Genomic DNA, 21,018 nt, shown 5'->3' on the forward strand with positions numbered 1-21,018 from the left:
AGTGGGTTAGGTATGCCCTTTCCTCTTGATGAGATACCGAGGTACCGTGGGAACAATAGGTGGGTTAAAAAGCTGTCGGACGGTAGTGTTTCGGTGAAGATGATGCCACTTTTCGCTGCCCCTTTTTAAGCAGGTAAGACTACACCATCGTTTCTTGACCACTGTTTATTGGGGAGGAGTAAAAATTAATAAGGCTCATTATCGGCGTTGTTTGTTCTGAGACTGGTCAATTTTACTCACCACGGGCTCTTAGAAAACAATGATGATTGATGCAAAAATACACTGATAATAAATATAATTTGATGAGGCTTCATGAAGGTAACCAAGGTCATGTATGATTCCTCATCGACTTACGAAGTTTGTTATGTTTTGGAGTGTTTTTGCGTTTCTGGATCCGCAACAGGGCCTTGGTTCTCACGGGACTCGGAGTGCGGCCCCAAATGCTGATATTCCATTCTAGTATATTTTTCAATGGTGATCTGATCCGAGTGAAACCAGTGCTAGAAACTGAAAGCCCTGACAATTAGTCAGTGTCTTCAGTAAAGGCATTATCCGGTTGCTGATAGTTCATGTTTTCTTTTTCCCAACAAACTGGCTACGATGCCTATTGATGCCAGAGGACATAGCAGCATCCCTCCCGCCACGTGGCCCCGACCGTCGCTCATTCCAATCCATCGCGTGCTGATTTTCCTCACGCTCGCCAAAATAAGAGCCGACCAACTCGTCAGCGGGGCGCATCACCAGGTGCGCTCGGAGGAAGGTGCGGCTTATGCCCCCCCCCATCCCTCCCCGCCCGGCGCCGAGCCGTCTGCGGGTGCGGCTGACCTTCCCCTCCCCTCCCCTCCGGGGGTAGTGCTGGGGCCCTGGGCCCTGTTTCACCGCTGATAGCAGCACGCTGCTATCACGTTTCGCGAACTGACGTCATGTCATGACGCCATACTGTTGACGTGATGGGCAGTTCCGGCGCACGATTGCCGCGACCTTGGCTGCGGCATTAAGTGACGTATGAGCCTTTAAAAGTAAGAGTTTATGCAGTCATGATAGTATATTTATTTACAATATATATTTTTTAATATGATGTATTTAAAAAAAAGTTGGTTTTAAGGAAAATTTGGACGTAAACTTCGAACATTTAGTTGATGACGTAAAACAATATTGCGGCAATCGTGCGCCAGAATTATCCCTTACGTCAGCAGTATGACGTCATCACATTACGTCAGCTCGCGCAATTTGATAGTGGCGTGCTGCTATCACCGGTGAAACAGGGCCCTGGTGCTGGATGAGAGACGAGACCGACCGGGTCTTCGGTTTAGCGTCAGGTCAGACATTGGTCCTGTCCGACTGTGTCGGTTGGCAACCAGCATTGACCAATGACGTTGTGGATTGCTTACATATGCCCGAAGTTTGAATTTAGTTATATACAGCCTTCTATTTTGCTTAGGACACGAGGAATATGCAGTATACACTCGACATTTGACAAGAAGAAAATATATAACACGTAGTCGTACGTCAAACAGGACATTTATTTTCATCGCAACACCGGCAACAGTCGTCACGAAAACGCCACTTCGCTTTGTGGCGTTTTGATCACCACGGCACGTTCGCTCTCCTAGCGTAACTGGATTGGTAGGCCTCTGGTCCATAGCGTCACTGGGACCGTATGCAGCAGTGCTTCGGACATATTGCAGGATAGCAGCACACATTTTCACTGTCACATACCATAGGTAAGTCTATCTTCAGCGACGACAATCTGCATACGCCGGGTCCGTCACATACACTTGCAAGCACATTTTACAATCGCTTAGCAGTTGGCCACAATATGAAACTGCCACCTGTAAAATACATTGACAGTGAAAATGGTTAAAATAGAGCAAATTGACGAATCCTGCACCTCATCGCGTATGGTAAAGAACAGTAATTTCCACTTAATCGTTTAAAATATTGATAAAAGCGTCATCCAATATGGCGTTTCCGTACCGAGACTACTGCATCTTGTTGCTAACTATGAACTAACATTAGTTTAGCTTCGGGGCGGATGCTGTTCACACATCATCCGATCGAGTGTGCCATCTTTTCACGGTATTCTACCACGATTGTCAGAGGTCACACTAAAGGTCACATGGCACAGCTGAATAGACTGCCGTCTCGTGCATTTCACGCACGTGGCACTACAAACGGACGGCGCACACCTAACATAGCACCCAATCGCCGGCAGAACGATAAGGCGACGCACGCCAGAGTAACACAGAATGGCCACATTTGATCTCAATGCTCTCAATCGCCCAATATCTCTCTCCTATGGCTACTGAATGGGCGCAACCTAGCCACTTCCCCGAAGTCCAGTGGCCATCGCTTCCGCTACCAGCTTCTTTCATCCTTGTCCTTCTGCCATATTTGGCCGCTGAGTCGAATCGGGCCGGCGAGCGGGCCATCCTTTTGATCAATCCGATCCACACCCCTCGAGCCCACCTCATACCTCCCAAGACACCTTGCGGGCTACCCAAGCCCGGCCCCAGCGTCGGTCCCAGCGCGGTGGTCGCTGCGACTTCGACAGACTCTTCCACACGCTCTCCGTCTGTCTCAGCCTCAGTGACATCCACAGCTGGTGGCCACCATCTTGCTGTACTTGCGCAGGTTGACGTTCTGCTTGTCGTCGAAGTAGAGGACGCTGATGCTGTTGAGCTTGGTGGGCGCGCACGACGGCTTGGGGTAGAGGAAGGGCTCCAGCAGGTGCGTCAGCGTCTGCACGATGGCGTGGTTTGTGGCGTTCATCTGGGAGTTGATGGGGAACGAGCAGATGCCCATGCAGAAGAAGGCGGCGTACCTGCGGACAGCGTAAGTGCGGTCAGGGTGATGTGAGGTGACTTTAGGTGGGGTGAGGTATAGTGAATGCACACAAGCTGAGGTGATCTGAGGTTAAAGTCTGGTATGTTGTGGTATGTTGAGGGTGAAGTGACATCTCATGTGAGCGGCGTTCTCCATAAATTTGTGCACCACTGTGTTCCGGACAAGTCCAGTGTGCCGTGACATTGTCACTGTCTGTGTCGGTGGAAAGGTCAGTGATAGGTCAGCTGGGGACAAACTCGCTGGCACTGAGCACCCAGGTGGGGTAGGGCTGAGCAATTACTGCTCCAGGGTGGTACTTCTGGCTAAGACGTCGTGCGAGATCAAAGACTGGTGAGTGAGGACGGGACCAGACGGGACTGCCTCAGAGGTCAGGCGAAATGTCAAGCCAGATGATACATCGTCACAGGGCAGTCGGAAGCGGACATGACATTTGTATGATAAGTAGAAAGCATGAGTAGTCTAGCGCAGGTTTCCGGTGTTGATGTCGCGTGTCATTGATGCGTATTCTGTAACGAACGGCGACGGAGTCGTGCGATAGTCAGCGTCGCAGAAGGCGACCTTTGTCACGTGTCTTGCTATTGAGAATGCAGTGGATGTGTTGCCTGAAGGTCGCAGACCGGGAGGTCCACAGCGTAATTAAATACCGACGACATGGTGATAATCTCAGGTATCCACAGTGCCTCAGGACTTTCATTAGACTACAAGTTTCGCCGGATGAGAAATTATAGCGGCTAAACGCACGGCAACAAGGTTTACCCCTGACTTCGTATGTAAGTAGTCCAGTAACATGAACGCTAATTAAAATTACTAGCACGCTTAAACTGCCTAGGTATGGAAGAGCAGATCATGCATACAGCCCGTATCCGTTTAGCCCTACTGATAATTTTTACTTTGACAAGCTCAACGCGCAATAGTAACCAGTATAACGCCTTTTGGGGCGACTAACGGAGCGAGCGAGAGGGTGGGCCTTGCACGTGCGAAATTTCGAGGGGTACCTCCAACTGAATTGAGCACGGCACCCTACTAACCGGTCTCTAGCAATATGTCAAATTTGAGCACAATCGGCCCAGCCGTTCTCGAGATCTGGAAGCGGCACCCTGCACGTGCGCACGTGCAAAATGGGTCCCAACTGACTTGTGCACGGCACCCCACTAACTGGTCCCTAACCGTGTACCAAATTTGAGCACCATCGGTCCAGCCGTTCTCGAGATCTGGAAACGACCCCTGCACGTGCGCACGTGCAGCAGCACCCCAACTCTGGCACATGGATATGCAGTGCCTAGTGGGTGCCTACCTACATGCCAACTTTGAGCGCAATCGGCCATGTAGTTACCGAGATATTGCAACAATTACAAAAGTGACACCTCTTCGTTTTGCACGTGGCACGTGCATACTGCATAAGGGGTCACCCACATGCATCGGGAATAGTCCAGTACTTGGTAGAAGGAATGAAGCTACCCTACAAAAATTACCGCATGTAAATCGGTCAAGTGGTTGCTGAGATATAAGCCTCGCAAAAGCGTCCGCACGGCCGGCCGGCCGCTCATACTCAGAAATTTCCGTTAATCTAAGGAAAGACTACGCTCGCTTCGCTCGCTCCGTAATAAGAATGTTAGGCTTCAGCGACATTTTTTTCTTAGCAAGAACTCCGATGTATTGACTCGCTAAAATGTTTTCTGATAAAGATTAGGATGCATGTGAATATGTAAAATAAACTTTCATAGCCAACCAATACCACTTACCCGTCGGGTGCAATGATCCAGTCCTGCCAGCCGAGGTCCCGGAAGCTGACGTACAGGTTGCGTTTCTGGCAGACGCTGAACTCCTGTTTCTGTATGTAGTCCTTCAGACTGGACGAACTCGTCTGGGAGTTGCTGCGATTGCGCTTCTTCTTGCCCCTGAAAGACCGCAGACGGGGGTTGATGCATTGTTTGTTTATTGGGGCTTTGGGCGTGCCGACTGCTTCACTAATCATACCAACGTACTGGCCATACCTGAGCTGGTCAATCCTGGCCGGTCGCATTATTGAAAAGGGACTGGCCTGACGAGTGTTAAAGGGACCCTCCCACCTTAATAGGTATAAGATTTGAGTTGAGATAGCCAAAATGGGGTCCCTGGCTCACAACTACCGGTTTCGGCACTCACAACATCGAGAAATGCCTTAAATCGGAAATATTGAATTTCAAAATTGCAGCATTTTGATTCAGAGGGGCTAATGCATAGGAATACCCCTCTGAATGTGTGACGTCAGCGCAGATATCTAACGATTTTTAAATGTTTGACTAAAACGTTTTGTAGCACGCGGTGGTATATGCTGCTTTGCGTGCAACAAGTGCCGCACTTTCAGCTGCCAAACTATTGCTTCCAAATAAAGTCGCTAGGAACAGCGGAGATCCCAAACAGTAAACAAAAGTAAAAGTCTAATATCTTGAAAACCGGTGAATATTTTTCGGTGAGATTTGGTAGGTATTCGTCTTCGCTCTTTCTGGACCGAGCGACATCAATTTCATGCCAATTCATAAACTTTTTTGAAGGTGGGAGGGTCCCTTTAACCCTCGCCCGCACATGCCATTTTCCCATCCTAGAACGCACATGGGGGGGGGGGGGGGGTTGCCACCCCCCGCGCCATTTCGTTCCTGTTGGAGATAGAGCTTAGCGGTAAAGACCAAAAAGATTCTTTGGGAAGAGACGAATCCAATGATACCCAGTTTTACCTTCTCAGGTCAGTCATTGACCTTCCAGGTCAGGTCAAACTAAAAAAATGTTGCTGTTTTGGGTCATCGTTGGACATCAAGTGCGCTGCTTATCATTTACCGATGACGATGCCGTTTTTTGGTGCCAAGCCAGCTAGAACCTCTTTGTCACACTACCCGACCAGGTTTTTGCTGCTGAGGTCATTTCAGGTCAAGTTAGGTCAAGGTCAATTATATGTGTTTGTATGTCTGTGTGTGTCTGTGTGTATATTGATGTGTGCAGTACCGATTGTTTATGTGTCCATATTACATGAAATCATGATCTGAGAAGCTTTTACCAAAAATGCAGTCAAAAAACTTCACAAAAAGTAAATTCCGCTTGCCTAAAACGCAATTATCTTAGATGACCTAGGCAGGGGCGGATCCAGGAAAACTCCAAGGGGAGGGTCATGAATCGAAGTGGTGCCCCTACCTATACCCAAAATTAAAAACTCAACGGATTTCGTCCACTTCATTTTGGTGGTGCCCCCATTTTCAGTTTTTTTATTTTTTATTTTTAGTCAGTATCTTACCTCTTAGCCACAACCACATTTACCAATTGTAAGCAAGTATATATGAATGTGCTATGTGTATATATGTTGTGGACGCTGAGTAATGAGTACTTACCAGGAACGTTATCAGGTAAGCAAATCGTTGTCAGTCCGACGAACTTGACCCTGGCGTCTAAAGGGTCTGTCCTTGACACTTCAGGCTTGTCAGGGGCACCAAAGTCCTTCCAGGGACACCACAAACCTGTCAGGGGCACCTACGGCCTTGTAGGGGCGCCACAGGCCCGCAGGGGCACCACAGGTCTAGCAAGTATACACGACAGGCCTGTCAGGGGCACAACGGGCCTGTTGGGCCCATGAGCACCCCTAGGGGCAGGGGCACCACAGTCCTTCCAGGGGCACCGCAGGCCTGTGAGGGGCACCAGCGGCCTAGCAGGGGCACCAGTCAACACAGGCCTGCCAGGGGCACCACAGACCTGCCAGGGGCACCAGAGGCCTGCCAGGAGCACCACCGACCTCGCAGGGGTAACTTGGGCCTGTCAGGGCCCAGGGGCACCACGGGCCTGTCGAGAGGCACTTCAGGCTTTTCAGGGGCACCATAGTCCTCTCAGGGCGCAGGGGTAGCAGGGGCACCAGAGGCCTGCCAGGGGCACTACAGGCCTAGCAAGGGCACCACTGGTCTATCAGGGGCACCACGAGCCTGTCATAGCCAGGCATCTCAGGCTTGTCAAGGCCCAGGGGCACCACAGGTCTGTGAGGGGCACCAGCGACCTAGCAGGGGCACCAGTCAACACAGGTCTGCCAGGGGCGCCACAGACCTGCCAGGGGCACCACAGACCTGCCAGGGGCACCAGAGGCCTGCCATGGGCACCACCGGCCTCGCAGGGGCACCTTGGGCCTGTCAGGGGCACGACGGGCCTGCCGAGGGGCACTTCAGACTTTTCAGGGGCACCAGTCCTCTCCGGGCGCAGGGGCACCAGAGGCCTGCCAGGGGCACCAGCGGCCTAACAAGGGCACCACGGGCCTGTCAGGGGCACCTCAGGCTTGTCAGGGCCCAGGGACACCACAGTCCTTCCAAGGGCACCGCAAGCCTGTCAGGGGCACCAGAGGCCTGCCAGGGGCACCACAGGCCTAGCAAGGGCACCTCTGGCCTGTCAGGGGCACCTCAGGCTAGTCAGGGCCCAGGGGCACCACAGTCCTTCCAGGGGCATTACAAGCCTGTCAGGGGCACCAGAGGCCTAGCAAGGGCACCACAGGCCTGCCATGGACACCACAGGTCTGCCAGGGGCACCACCGGCCTTGCAGGGGCGCCTCAGGCCTGTCAGGGGCACCACGTGCCTGCCGGGGACACTTCAGGCTTGTCAGGGGCGTTACAGTCCTGTCAGGGCCCAGGGGCACCAGGCCCGTGGTGTCCCTGCTAGGCCTGTGGTGCCCCTGGCGGTCCTGTGGTGCCCCTGTCAGGACTGTGATACCCCTGATAGGCCGGTGGTGCCCCTGGAACGTCTTTGGGCCCCCGGGCCTCAAGGGGGGGGGGCCATGACCCATGTGACCCCCCCCCCTTGGATCCGCCCCTGGACCTAGGTCGACCTTGACCTTGACCCATCTGTACATCGTCGAACAACATGTTCCATGATAGGTGGGAGGTAAGACTGGTAAAAAAGGCCGAAATCAAGGTGTCAAAAGCTCACAAGGCCCATAGCCAACGCACGATGTCCCCAACCTCGCCAGAGGTGGGGCCAGAGTGCGGCCGCCGGTGTCGGTGCAAGTGAGGCCAGACTATTACGTGCGCCATCATCGGGTACACAGTGTTCTGGCTCGAGGCCTCAAGTTACGAGTGCCTTCTGTGGTGCCGCCGATCTGGCGGGCGACTCCTCGATCTGCGCTGATGGACGCGGCGGTGCATTCGTTTGTGTCTGCGGGGGTTTTGCGGCCGGGGAACCCGCTGGCTTGCTACCGTCTTTTCCCGGTTGCGAAATCTGAGTCGGTTGCGCGTTTGGTTTACGATCTGTCTGATTTGACTCCACTATTGTCGGCCCGTCCATGCAATTTGCCTTCTATTGACAGAGCGTTAGATTTATCGTCTCAGGGTTTTGTACATGGGCGATTAAGATAATCATGATTTGCGCGATGGCTTTTACCATATTCCGTTATGTCCGAGCACGCAACGTAACTTTGGGGTATTATATGATAATCATACATATTTGTTTACGAGATTGCCGATGGGTTATAAACATGCGCCTGCTGAGATGCAGCATTTTTCTTGTGTCACTGTTAAACTGGTGGAGGAGCGTTTTCCTGGTGTTCGCGGCGTTGTGTATTTAGATGATTTTCTGTTTCTTGCTCGGGACTTTGCATCCCTCGGTGGTATTGTTCGGTTTTTGACGGATGTGGGCTTATGCATTAATTTTGAGAAATCTATATTGTCACCGGTGTCGAGCATTGTATTTTTGGGGGTTGAGCTGAATTTGCGCGAGAGTTCGGCGCGTGTGCGACGTGATGTTTTGCTCCCCCTTCGTACGGCGGTAGCTGAGTGCTGTCCGTCTTGGCCGTCGACGGTGCGACATCGTCTGGCGGGTTATGTTAATTTTGTAAGGCCTCTATTTAAGCTGCCTCTCGAGGTTGTGGCGGCGGTCAGGGACGGAGACTGTGCCGCGTGCGCTGCCATTGTGCCGTATTTGGCCGATGATGTGGTTTGGCGGTGGCAAGATCGATGTGCGTGGTCCGAGGCGCATGACCGTTCGGTTTTTGTCGACGCCACTCCGTTTTGTATTGGTATCGTGCGCCCGGGCTGCGCCCCAATTTCGGCGAGATTTCGGTTCGCCCTTCCGATTTATGTTGCGGAATATGTAGCGGCTTTGGTGGCGGTTTATTTAACCCTCGCATGTGTGCGGCGTTTGCCAGCTTCTAATGTGTAGGGGGGGGGGGGGGGTCGGTTGGACCCCCCCCTTGCCGTTTGGCCCCTGATCGAGCTAGAGCTTCGCGGAAAAAACGAGCGTGTTGCCCGTGACGAGAGGAAGCCGATGATACCCAATTTTAAGGTCCTAGGTCATTGGTTGACCTTCCAGGTCAGGTCAATGACCCAAAGTCGGGAAAATCGGGACCTGTTAGAAAGTCGTAAAGTGTGGCTGCTAAGGGGTTTTTCGGGGTGCTGATCACGAATATCGTGTTAGTTTTGATCACAGATGATGTCTTGAAGCATTTAGACCAGGTCGGGTCAGGTCAGGTCAGGTCAACCAGTAGGCGTCGTGACGGGTATTCGTAGTACGTGTCAACCGCCTCTGACAGCTTCGTAACATGTTACGAAGTCACCAAAACTACTTCGTAAATGTTCAAATGGTTGCTAAATTCGAATTCAGCTCCAAAAACTAGCCTAGAAACATGTAAAACACGAAAAAGTGACCCGAGGTCACCCGAGGTCACCAAAGGTCAATGACCTGACCTGACCTTCAGGTGACCTTGACACACACGGGAGTAACATCAAATCACATGTTTGAACGTTTGAAACCACGAGAAGCTTGCAAACACGCGGCTAGTGCGAGCCGACATACGCGAAATCGCGATTCCGGCCAAACATGGTCTCGGAAAAGAGGTCACAGGTCAAAGGTCATTTGGGTCAGGGTCATGAAATTTTCAGGGTAGGTGTAAAATTGATCAATGCGAGGGTACTGAAAGTTTCGTCGCGATCGGCCGCTTTTTACGCGAGTTATTCGCGAAAAACCATGGGGGGGGGGTCCATCCGACCCCCCCCCCCTACACATGCGAGGGTTAATGTGCGCGGGCACTGCTCCGTTTACAGTGCATACGGATAATTTAGGTGTTAGATATAATTTAGACAAAGGAAGGTGTCCTAGGCCGTGGCTTCCTATTTTATTACTTTTGTTCTCTAGGCGTAATTTTTCAGTTCGTTATATCGCTTCCAGTAGTAACCCCGCCGATGCGCCGTCACGTGACCTCGGCCTGTGACCTGGCGCGATCAGCCGATCGCTGTCCGCCAATGAGAGGCATTCGCGCCAAAGGGGTGACCAATCGGATGCAGCGCCATGTGGCGTGATATGTGACTGTTCACTTTGTGCTTGGCTGTCGGTTTAGTCTCGACTCAGGTGTGGTCACAAATACACGGCCCGAGCTGGGCCAACGTGCTGACCAAAAAAGATATATCTCCGAAACCAATAACCACAGAAACTTGAAATTTTCAGTGGACATCAAGAAAGGATAGAGGAGCAGCTATACGAAAAATCAGCCTTCTAGCTCTAAAAATGTTGAGTGCAGAGCAGAAAGACTACCTGGGGGTGGGGGTGGCAACCACCCCCCCCCCCCCATGTGCGGGCGAGGGTTAATGGACCAATAAGCCCGTTTCTTCACCATCTGACCGACCCAAGGGCGCTCCCAGTACTGACCGTTTCCCATTCGGAGACCGTTTGAAACGGGAGAGACGCGGCAGCGGACGCTTCAACTGCTGCTGCTTGAAGAACGCAGTCATGAACGGCTGGCGCGCCTGCTCTCCGTAGGCGTCCACCAGTCCGACCTGACCCGGTACCAGCTGCTCTCCGCCCTCGGAGGTCACCTGGGGACACCCGGGTCAACAGAGGTCAGATGAGACACGTCAGGGCCCTCGGGGTCACCTGGAGACACCCGGGTCAACAGAGGTCAACAGAGGTCAGATGAGAGGCGTTACGGCCCTCTGAGGTTACCTGGGGACACATGGGTCACTAGAGGTCACCAGAGGTCAACAGAGGTCAGATGAGACACGTCAGAGCCCTTGGAGATCACCTGGGGACACCTAGGTCACCAGAGGCTAGCAAAGGTCAGATGAGAGGTGCTAGAGTCCTCAGGGATCATCCGGAGACACACGGGTCAACAGAGGTTACCAAAGGTCATAAAGCTAGACGGCTTTGCAGCTTTAAGTGTCTGTAAGCATCTTCGTTCACAGACGATTGTAGAAGCAAGACACCACGCAGAATAGGAGCTACAATCGCCTGATGATCGTCACTTATGTTTCTTTGGTTATCATTGTTTGGTTTCATTTATTAGCATAGCGTTTTGTTTTATATTTCGGTTGGGGACTTATGGTAGGTACATTTTGTTACATTGCATATTACCTGCATTTGGTATCGAAGCGTCTGGGGGGGGGGGGGGTATGAGGTCAAATTAATTATTTTAATTTTTAAAGGTCCCTGAGGTCGTTAGCCGGCAGGGTCTAATAATGGTTGGTGGAAGATTCAGAATTTTATGCTCGAATACCCGCACATTAATTCGTTCTCCTGCGTGGCCCATCTGGAATTTCCCCGAGTTCAGGCGGTGTTGTCGTCACCGCCATTATCGAGGATTATCCAACAGATCCCAGTGGTTCTCGCAAAGGTAATACCACCGCGAAAAAGCCACAAGCCGGCCTTAGCCGGATCGCTACAAAGAGCACTCGATAAAAATACCACTCATCTTGTTTCTCATCTGTACGTCTTCTGCCATGTTATTTGATTGACACTCAACTCAATTGCTTAGAGGCGCACTGAAGGGGCGTCAGCGTCAAGCTTCAGACTAAGGCGGTTCCGTGTGTCTTCTCAGAGGAGCCATTTTTGGCCAAGACCCGGTTGTGCTATAGCTTCAGGCTGTGCCTGAGGCTAATCCGTACCATGGATCAGGCACTAAACGGACAGCGAGTCCTGCCAATCAACTAACGACTGATCTGCTGTCGTCGGAAGGGGTCGTAGCGCGGTCCATTTAATTACTGAATAGCTATCCCTAAGCTAGCTTCCCACTCCTTTTTGTGTGTATATTTGTGCTTGTAAGATCGGCCTGCCGCACTGACCTCCATGAAGAGTCCGAGGTTGGAGTGGGGGAACATGCGCCACAGGTCTGCGGCGCTGGACACGTTGAACGTCAGCCAGCCGACGTAGCCGGGCTCCAGCACCCTGGCGCCCACCTCCTTCAGCTGAATGTCGTCCGGGCGCGTCTCGCCCTCTCCTGGGCGGAGGTACACGGCGTTAGACAGACATATACTGGGTGGAAGGTAGATACTCAGGTTATGCTCAACTAAATAAATACAGGCAGATAGCGAAGATAGACGGATGAAGTCACTCATTCAATCAGACAGACAGGCAGAAAATCTGCCAAATATAAACCTCGCGGTGAGAAGTCAATATATCGACACCTCAACCTCAAACATGCACTCAATGTAGAGCCTTATAAAATGTTGCCTTACGCATACGAACCTAACAGGCCAGACAGACAGATGTGTCTATCACTTTGTCAGGAAAAAACGCTGCAAGCTGCAATTGTCGCCGAAGGTATCTTGTGATTAAAAGCCAATGCGATTAAACAACAAAAATTGTTGTATTTGTACCTGCATATAAAGTAACGTCAGAAGAAAATGTCATATCAGAAACCGCAATTCGGAATTCTTTCATCTAAAATTGTGCCGGTATTATTCCGTCCTCGGTCCTTTGTTGATTTTAGCCATTGTTTGGTAAGTGTGCGTCAATAGACTAGAGCCAGCAAGGTCAAAGGCGCTCAACTACCAGCATGTTTGGTCTACTACCGTGTTGGCAGAATTGGGCAAGTTGCAAGGCACATACTGAATGTTATATGAGCTTTTGTGTAATGTACAGCCCACCGCTAAAGTAATGTAGGGTTTTACCAATCTCAACGGTTGGCTTTGACTGGCGATTGTTTAATGCGGAGTGATCGAAAAGAAGATGTCAATAGCTGAAGTTGCAGCTGCAACGGTGACGATACATATAAGCTACATTCAAAGTTTCATTGTAGTCTGGTTAATCGTTCCTAAGCTTCAGAAGCAGAACATACCCATGACTGAAACCCCACATTACTTCTGCTGTGGACTGTACAACGTTCACAATTCCAAAGGCACTTTGAAACGACGCTGAGAATAAGAAATGATAACGGATGACGCACGGTAGGTAATTCTAAAGCAAATGCTCGTATTACGTTTTACAGGGCAGAACATTTGTCCTTTGAATACGGTTCGCTTCAAGGATAAATGTGCTCTTTTAATCAAAGACACATACCTTCGTACATGCTGGAGAAAAAATGTAATGGTCTCCTAGTGGCTATTTTTTTCTGAATTGTGTATCAGAAACCAAGTCTGAATAATTGAGCTGCTGGCTGTGGTTCTCGATACCCGCCAAGGACCCGCCACCTACCATTCTTCGCCAGCTCCACTTTCAGCGGTAAGATTTTGTTGAACATAAGCTCGAGTCTTTGAAAAATGGTGATATAGGATGATGAGTATCGTGCAGCCCACACTCGCCAGGTGCTATGTCGCTAACCCAGCGAATACCGGCCAAGACACTAGCACCCTTCCGCATCCTCGGAACGTACCGACTGCTACTATATAAATAGTCAATGCCACTGGACGGGTCGGGCATTTTGCCCTTCCTTCAGTTGTTCACCTGACACTTGTTTATTTTATGCAACCGGTTCCACGTCTACATGCCATCAACTAGGAGTGAGTGAAGACTAAAGAGTGAAGTGAAGAGTTAAGAGTTAGAGTGAAGAGCAACGCATGCAACACAACAGCAGCAGTAGCAACAGCAACAAAGACAGCGACAACAACAACAAAAAAGACGACGACGACGACGACGACGACAACAGCAACAACGACAACAACAACAAAGACAACAACAACAAAAAAGACGACGACGACGACGACAATCGTCTGCTGACCTCCAATCAGCTGGAATATCCTGAGCGTCACCGACTGGTAGTCGAACAGGGCGTCCTCGGCGTACCCCTGGTACACCCGCAAACTGGTGTCCAGTTGGTTCTCGTCCATCGGTACCTCGGTTAGGTCGAACCTGGGGACGCATCGGCAAAGACAAGCTGCGGTCAGGTCACACGGAGGGCTTGAGGGGTCGTTCGTTTAAAAAAACGCGCACCGTACACATGAAATGCCACTTTTGTGCATCGAAATTCATATGCTTGAAACTTGAAAGTGATTCAGAAGGACTGTAGAATCGAATGATGGTAGAATCGTGCATCCGATCGATGGGCTGAGCGTATGATTTTGGTGTACCTAAGCGTTAGATAATGCCTGCGCTGAGTTCTGAACGCCGTATAATCCCAAACCATCGTAAGATGGTTGGTCCTGAGGATATAACGGGATGCCCTCAGGTTCAAATTGATACTGAAGTGGAACAACGCTGTGCACTGAGCAGCCGTTCTGGAACGGCTGATTTGTTTTCTAAGGGTAGGTATTGACCCGCCGACAGACTGACCAGAGCAGCTGGCTCCGCGGCAGGTCCAGCTCCTTGAACAGCTTGCTGCCGTGGTTGATGAAGCTCATGATGAGGTCGCTCTCGTCGATGACCTGTTTGTCGACAGTGGTGATGTTGAAGTCCTTCCAGGCACTGCCGACGCCCTCTGGGTCCAGTTTGAGGTCACCTGGCGGTCGGTGGGTGAACTGTTAGTTCGTGGTGAGTGTCCTACGTTTTGGCGAAGGGCCAGGCCTGGCCAGCACCACAACAAAAACTGACACATAATGGAACCGAGACAAACTCCTGGGTCCGAGACAATGGTGTGGGACGAGACGACAGTGTGACACCGACATCGACACCCACACAGAGACCGAGACCGATTCGAGACTGATTTCTGGTGCAGTAACCATGAGGCAGACACAAACACAAGTTCTGCACCTTTTTACGCCCAATTCAGGCGGCAGTGCACATATTTCAGTAATAGAGCAGGCGATTTCGACAGTACGGGGTGCGCCGATGACCACTGTAGTCCGGGCGCCCAACCCCCCCCCCCCCAATTCGACAGTAGGTACGGCATAGTGCATTCGTATATTGAATCGCGGCACGATATTCGTCATAGTACAGTCATTCCGCCCTAGTGCAGGTAAAACTGGCCCAAATTCAGGCATATGAGACATAGTGCACACTGCACATTATTCGTCAGGTCGTTTCAATTCCGGGGTGCTTCATGTAATTTAGGCACTGTTCAGTAAATCCGGCATTGCATTAATAAGCAATAACATTTTTTTGGACACCCCACGCTACCTGAGCCTCCAATGACATTCGTAGACAGTCAGCGACGCAAAAAAGTCACATAGCCAGCTACACTGTTCTTGCAGATGCAAAAGGTAGAGGGTATTTGATGTTTCATATGGCTTCAAACATGTACAGTGTGTCCCATAAGTTCGTTCTCACCTCAATTTTACGTTTTTAGGCTCTCTTGCTTAAAGGCACGCTGAAATCGGTTCGTTACTGGGCTTACGTGGTTGCCATGGCTGGTAGAAATATGCTCCACAATAACTAATTTCTGTAGACAAAATAGTTTTTGCTAGAGAGCCCGTTTCCTACACAGACGGCTAACGCCACAACATAGAGGTCTCCAATACGGGTACGTCTCGGTATTTAGTCAGCACGTGACCATTCGCGACGATTGAGGGTGATTGAGGCCTACCAGTCTGTAGACAATGTCCATCGCTAACTGGACGCACAGTCAGCAAGTGACACCGATGATTTGTCGGGAGTCAATCATTGCAAGTTTATCCTCTTTTTTTGTCAGCTCTCAGGAGTGAGCCATGTGGCCAAAACTGTGTGGCGCCAAAGTGGCCTTCAAAAAGGTCAAAGGGTTAGAAAGTTGGTAAGCAGACTTTTCAGGATGGATTACCAGCTGTCTAAGAGTGTCCTTTCGGGGTACATAACTCAAGGTGACTTAAGCTTTGCTTACCGGAGGGCTCAAAACAGTCAAAAACGTCTTAAAATGGCCAAACATGAGTTTCGTTATGCCTGAGGCTAAAAATACTAAAGGGCTGAGGACATCAACCAGGTCATCTGGACTAACTAATCCACGTTCGAGATGAAACACCCGTCCAAACCCGAAAACAACCCCATAAGGGCGAAGGAGGAGGCCTCCGTTTCGTCCCGTTATGTTCCTATGCGAAAGGCCAAGGTCACGGTATTGTGGGGTTATAGGCGTCCAGACGCTGACCAGGTTGCGATTGGTGTCCCAGAAACAGCTTTGGGAAGCATAATGCTTTTCCGAGAACATCTAGGAGGAGTTTCAACCCTCAAGCTGAACTCGAACCGCGAGTATGAACACATTTATAGAGGAGAAAATGGCATCCGAGAGGTCGTAGGCCCATCTTCAGGCAAGACAGTGCATCAGTGCACAGGTCAAGCAAAGCTTAAAAGCGGTGCAAGGAGACTGTGACAGGCGTTTGTGCCTGGCATGTGGCAAGACCACATGCCAGGCACCTCATCGGATCAAAATTTCATAAAAATTTGTTGGTTATGCTGAAAATTAGGCTCGTCGAAGCGTAGCGCTGTTCCAGCCTCGAGGAGCTCACGACGCGTGTCAAGTCAGTCTGGATTAACTTTAAGCCTGCTATGCAGCCAAACATGCCGGTTGGCATGTGTTCATGTGTTTGCCTATTAAATGGGGAGCACATTGAGGGGTCACAAATATATCAAGACGCAATGTAGGTACTCTGTTTCACATGCAAATATAATGTGAGAACGAACTTATGAGACACCCTGTAAGACATAGTGCACATTATTGGTCGGGTGCTTTAAAGTTCGGCGTGAGCAATATTGTTTCGGCTTCGCTCAATTTAAAGGTAGTGTGCCACCTTTGAAAGATTTCCCATTTTATTTTTCCTAGGATAAGAAGCTTCTGTTTTTACCTAATATCGCAAAAAAAAATCAAAAATGGGCCTGGAATAGTGCCTTTTTCGCTTAAAAGTTTATCGGTTTTTCGATATGTATAACAACTGTAGTGGGCTGAGCTGCAAACAGGCGTCGGCAACAATCGCGAATGCGGCGCACATGTGACAATAAGCAAAGGTCATTATAGAGTTACGACGTACGGGAATGAGTTATCAGCTGTCTAATCGTAGACAACACAATGTCGAGCCTTAAACTGTAAGCCTGTATTGGTATTGTTTCTTTTATTTGGCTGTCGAACATTATTTATGGTTTGAAATATGATTTTATGTAAAATAATTGATATGAAAAAGCCGTCTCTTAAGTTATGACCCCATTTCACCACACGCAAGTGGCAGAAATGACAGTGATCAGCTGACGCATTTTTCTTGGCCGAAGTCAGAGCGCGCGGCCCGACGCACCACCACCGCACCACAAAGTATGAGCAGAAGCCGCGCCCAAAGCCAGGGCCCCTGTAACGTGAGGTAGCCGAGTCGGGGCAGCGTGCGCTGACCCAAGCCGGGGCCGCAGCTTTGGGCGCGGTCTACCGCATCCCCGCGGGCAGCCCCGGGCTATCACATGACACCGGGAGGACGCGCGGCCCCGGCTTGGGTCAGCGCACGCTGCCCCGACTCGGCTACCTCACGTTACCGGGGCCCTGGCTTTGGGCGCGGTCTACCGCACCACCTAACAGGCGTGTTCGAAACCGCAGGAGATGATGATGAACGGGTTTATCGAAACTTGATTGGATGAGCATATCGGTGATAGCGATTTCAGTGTGTGCATTTATTGTTCATAGTGGTGTGAAATGTGGTTGGGGTACGACCGACAACCCGTCGGGGCGAATTTCGCACTGGGGTACTCAAAATTTGAAGAATTTAAGACGTTTCCATGAGTTTTGAAGGTATGGATAAGTTCTAAAAATCCGGTTCTCTTTATCTGGGCCATTAACTCCATACGGTCCAGGAAAGCTGGCACACTACCTTTAATTCGCCACGATGCTGAAAGGCGATAACAAAAATCTATAGCATTCCTGATCTTTTTGAACCAGCAACGAAGTTATGGAGCCGATTCAGAAGCTCTGAATGCCACGTGACCGTGTCACCGAGTTCTTGACTGAGATTTACGATAATATAAATTCCTGAGAGCTTAGGTTGCATTTCAGCAGCTCTTTGACCAGTTTCACGCTGCTCTTGACACACCGATGGGGGCTTTCAAAATATTTTCCCAATCCAGCAGAGAATTCACTTGAATTCACTTTGCTTGAATTTGAATTCACTTTGCTTGAATTTGAATTCACTTCACTTGAATTCACTTGAATTCACTTTGCAGAGAATTCACTTGAACATCGGCAAGTGGAATGGTAGGTCTCGATCCATGTGGAATGGCCTGTAAATACACTGTACTGTACATCGCCTAAATTGCTTTGCGGGACGCCGAATATCATGCCACATGACAAAACCGTGCACTCTGGCGAAAACGAGCCTACGGTCCACTGAATTCGGGCTATGGACCGTAAAATCTAACCTAACCTAATCTACTGACGGTACTGGCCTATTGTACTGGGTAGGTATAACAAGCACTGTTAACATATTCATCCCGTGCAGTGGTGGCCTTTGCATACGAGTGCCTTGACCAACAGCAGCATGTCTCATTGACAAGCAAAGCTGAACAAATGTAAAAGGAGAAGCGTTTTTATCAACTATCATTTATGTGCTATCTCTATTCTCTTCCTTTGGATTTTTTGTCCGGCGTAGCGTCTGCTTTGGTCAGTTTTTACTGCCGCTACCTACATGCCCTGATCTACATTATAAAATGCTGGACAAAATCTGGCAAGAAGTTTTTTTCTTTTATGACCATAACTTGAACGTCAAAAGATAGGCATTATCCATGAGTAGCGGTTTCTAAAGCACACGGCCTCCTTCAACGCTTTTGACTTTTAGTTCGATATGGGTTACTGGCCCCTCCGTTTAACATCTTGAAAATCGGAATCGTCGTCCGGCATTTTTGTATGATTGAGGAGTGAGATTTCATGGAACGAACTGCTGAGGTGCCGCAAAAAGTGGATACCTAAAGTTCAAGTTCGCGTGCTGCACTAGTTGAGAGCATCAGATCGAGTCACGCACAGGGTACCTGCCTACTTCATGACCCCGCGTGGCCCTGGACCTGCCAATGGCCACAGGACGGCTGTCGGCTGAGACCCGTCCTCACCACAGCATGGCTGCGAGTCCTCACCTGAGGACCGCCGAGACTCCTCACCTGAGGAACGCTGAGAGTCTGAGACTCCTCACCTGCGGACCGCTGAGAGTCTGAGACTCCTCACCTGAGGACCGCCGAGACTCGTCCTCACCTGAGGAACGCTGAGAGTCTGAGGCTCCTCACCTGCGGACCGCCGAGAGTCTGAGACTCCTCACCTGAAGACCACTGGACTCCTCACCTGTGTCCTCGTCGTCGACCATGCTGTTGTAGATGTCCATGAGGAACTGGGGCGCCGAGCTCTGCACCTCCTGGAAGGCGGGCCGCGGCCGCCGGTGCAGCCCCAGCAGCAGCAGCAGGTCCTCCTGGATCTCCGCCCGGTCCACCTCGGAGATCTCCTCTCCGGCCACCGTCTGACCCTTGTGGTTGTCCACGTAGATGGGCGAGTGCTCGGGGCACACCGCCCCGCACAGCGCACACAGCAGCCACAGCCACCGGGGCCGCATTTTTGCACCTCGCCCGAACCGCCCCGCACCGCGGCTACCCCACGGAGCCGGCTAGCGACCACTGTCGGCGTCGCAGTCTCCAGACGGCGCACCGGCCGACACCGGCCTGGCCCGCACCTGGGCCGCACACCTTGACCCGTTGGCAGCGTCTAATGTTAGCGAGCGGCGCAGTGACAGGTCCGGCGGTGACGGACGGACAGGTCGGGACGTAATGACAGGGACACGGTCGTCGGGGGCCGGTCAGGGGGACGGGGAGGGTCGCGGGGTCGGCCGGGGACCGGATGAGCTCTGGAATGTGGGGGGGGGGGAGGGGGAGGCGACCCTAGAGACGGGGACGGGGCTCTCTCCATTATGGAGATATGGTGACATTGGATGGGTCAGGAGGCCGCTGAAGTCAGAGGGCGGTATGGTAAAGACGGCGCCGCGCTGTCTCCGGCAGTGATTTTCTGGCTCTCTGATCTACGGCCTTGGTTCTTACCGTCCTGTCAGTGTCCTCCCTTTATTCCTTCTGATTTCGGACGTTTAGCCGGTAGGTATGTCACAACTATGTATTTGTGGAAAACTTGGACCTTCATTCATTCACTCATTCACTTACACACTCTCACTTTCACTCAGGCACTCAATCACTCACTCACTCACTAACTCACTAACTCACTCACCACTCATTCACTCACTCACTCACTCAACACTCACTCACTGACTCACTCACTGACTCACTCACTCACTGACTCACTCACTCACTGACTCACTCACTCACTGACTCACTCACTCACTGACTCACTCACTCACTGACTCACTCACTCATTCACTCACTAATTAATTGATTCCGCCACTTACTTGATGTTATCAGTTATTTTGCACATTCATTCGCCAGCTCTCTGGCTTGCTCACTTATTCACCTAACCAGTTTTTTCTCACCCAATTGCTTGTCGCCTATCCACCCATTCCTCTGCGGCTCAGCTGAGGTTCAATTCGCTCACGCCTTCACTCAATCACTTATTTTCACCTATTCATATGCATACCCTCAACTAGCTTCACTTCGTTTTTCATATATGTAGTTTTTAATTTTTTGTCCAGTGACCCAAGGTGAGCAACATCATCCGAAATATATTGATATGGACTTCTGACTCTGAGTTAGATATTATTATCCCAGAGAATAATCCGAAAAGTAACTACCTATACGTGGCTTCACTTTGTTCACGACATTCACTCTCACTTATTTATCGTTTGTTTTGGGCCCACTCGACAATTGTATATATCTGACGGCTTATTTTATACTCGAACCCATTTTTCACCTAGTTGCCGACCGCTCTGCATGCCAAACGAAATGAACTTCTTACCCGAACAAGTTAGACTGATTGCATGTTGAACGAGTTTATGATCTGGCCAGCGATCTGAGCCGCGCCGGGGCGTTGCTGGCAAATCACGTTTACATGCATATACCCCAGGTGGCATGCCGTGCATCTTCTGCAAATTGCATCGCATTTCGAAGTCATTTTCAACGCGCTCGGCTCGATACATCCCGCTGAACGTTGGCAATTGTATGTAGTTCTCACCGTTTTCT

The 21,018-nt window shown here is 50.6% G+C and overlaps 1 protein-coding gene across 1 annotated transcript; it reads right to left on the reverse strand.

Moving 5' to 3' along the window:
- Window positions 1–1,505: 1,505 nt before the first annotated feature.
- LOC122367908 (bone morphogenetic protein 7-like) lies at window positions 1,506–19,605 on the reverse strand. Its single transcript, XM_043341435.1, has 7 exons — window positions 19,190–19,605; window positions 14,320–14,485; window positions 13,769–13,899; window positions 11,895–12,049; window positions 10,486–10,652; window positions 4,590–4,745; window positions 1,506–2,824 (listed from the first exon to the last, which is right to left on the reverse strand). Exons 1-7 carry the CDS (start codon window positions 19,452–19,454, stop codon window positions 2,587–2,589), a joined length of 1,278 nt encoding a protein of 425 aa, XP_043197370.1. The 5' UTR covers window positions 19,455–19,605; the 3' UTR covers window positions 1,506–2,586.
- Between the last annotated feature and the right edge of the window lie 1,413 nt (window positions 19,606–21,018).

The sequence above is a fragment of the Amphibalanus amphitrite genome, unplaced genomic scaffold (assembly GCF_019059575.1).
Source record: "Amphibalanus amphitrite isolate SeventyFive unplaced genomic scaffold, NRLGWU_Aamphi_draft 000905F_arrow, whole genome shotgun sequence".
NCBI classification, from domain to species: Eukaryota; Metazoa; Arthropoda; class Thecostraca; order Balanomorpha; family Balanidae; genus Amphibalanus; species Amphibalanus amphitrite.

Excerpts from the sequence above, each read along its gene's own strand:
- LOC122367908 (XM_043341435.1), bottom strand. The coding sequence starts at position 19,454 with ATGCGGCCCCGGTGGCTGTGGCTGCTGTGTGCGCTGTGCGGGGCGGTG. Across the intron at positions 12,050-13,768 it reads GATATTCCAGCTGATTGGAG|GAGAGGGCGAGACGCGCCCG; the intron begins GTCAGCAGACGA and ends ACCTCCGCCCAG. Across the intron at positions 10,653-11,894 it reads ACCTCGGACTCTTCATGGAG|GTGACCTCCGAGGGCGGAGA; the intron begins GTCAGTGCGGCA and ends GGGTGTCCCCAG.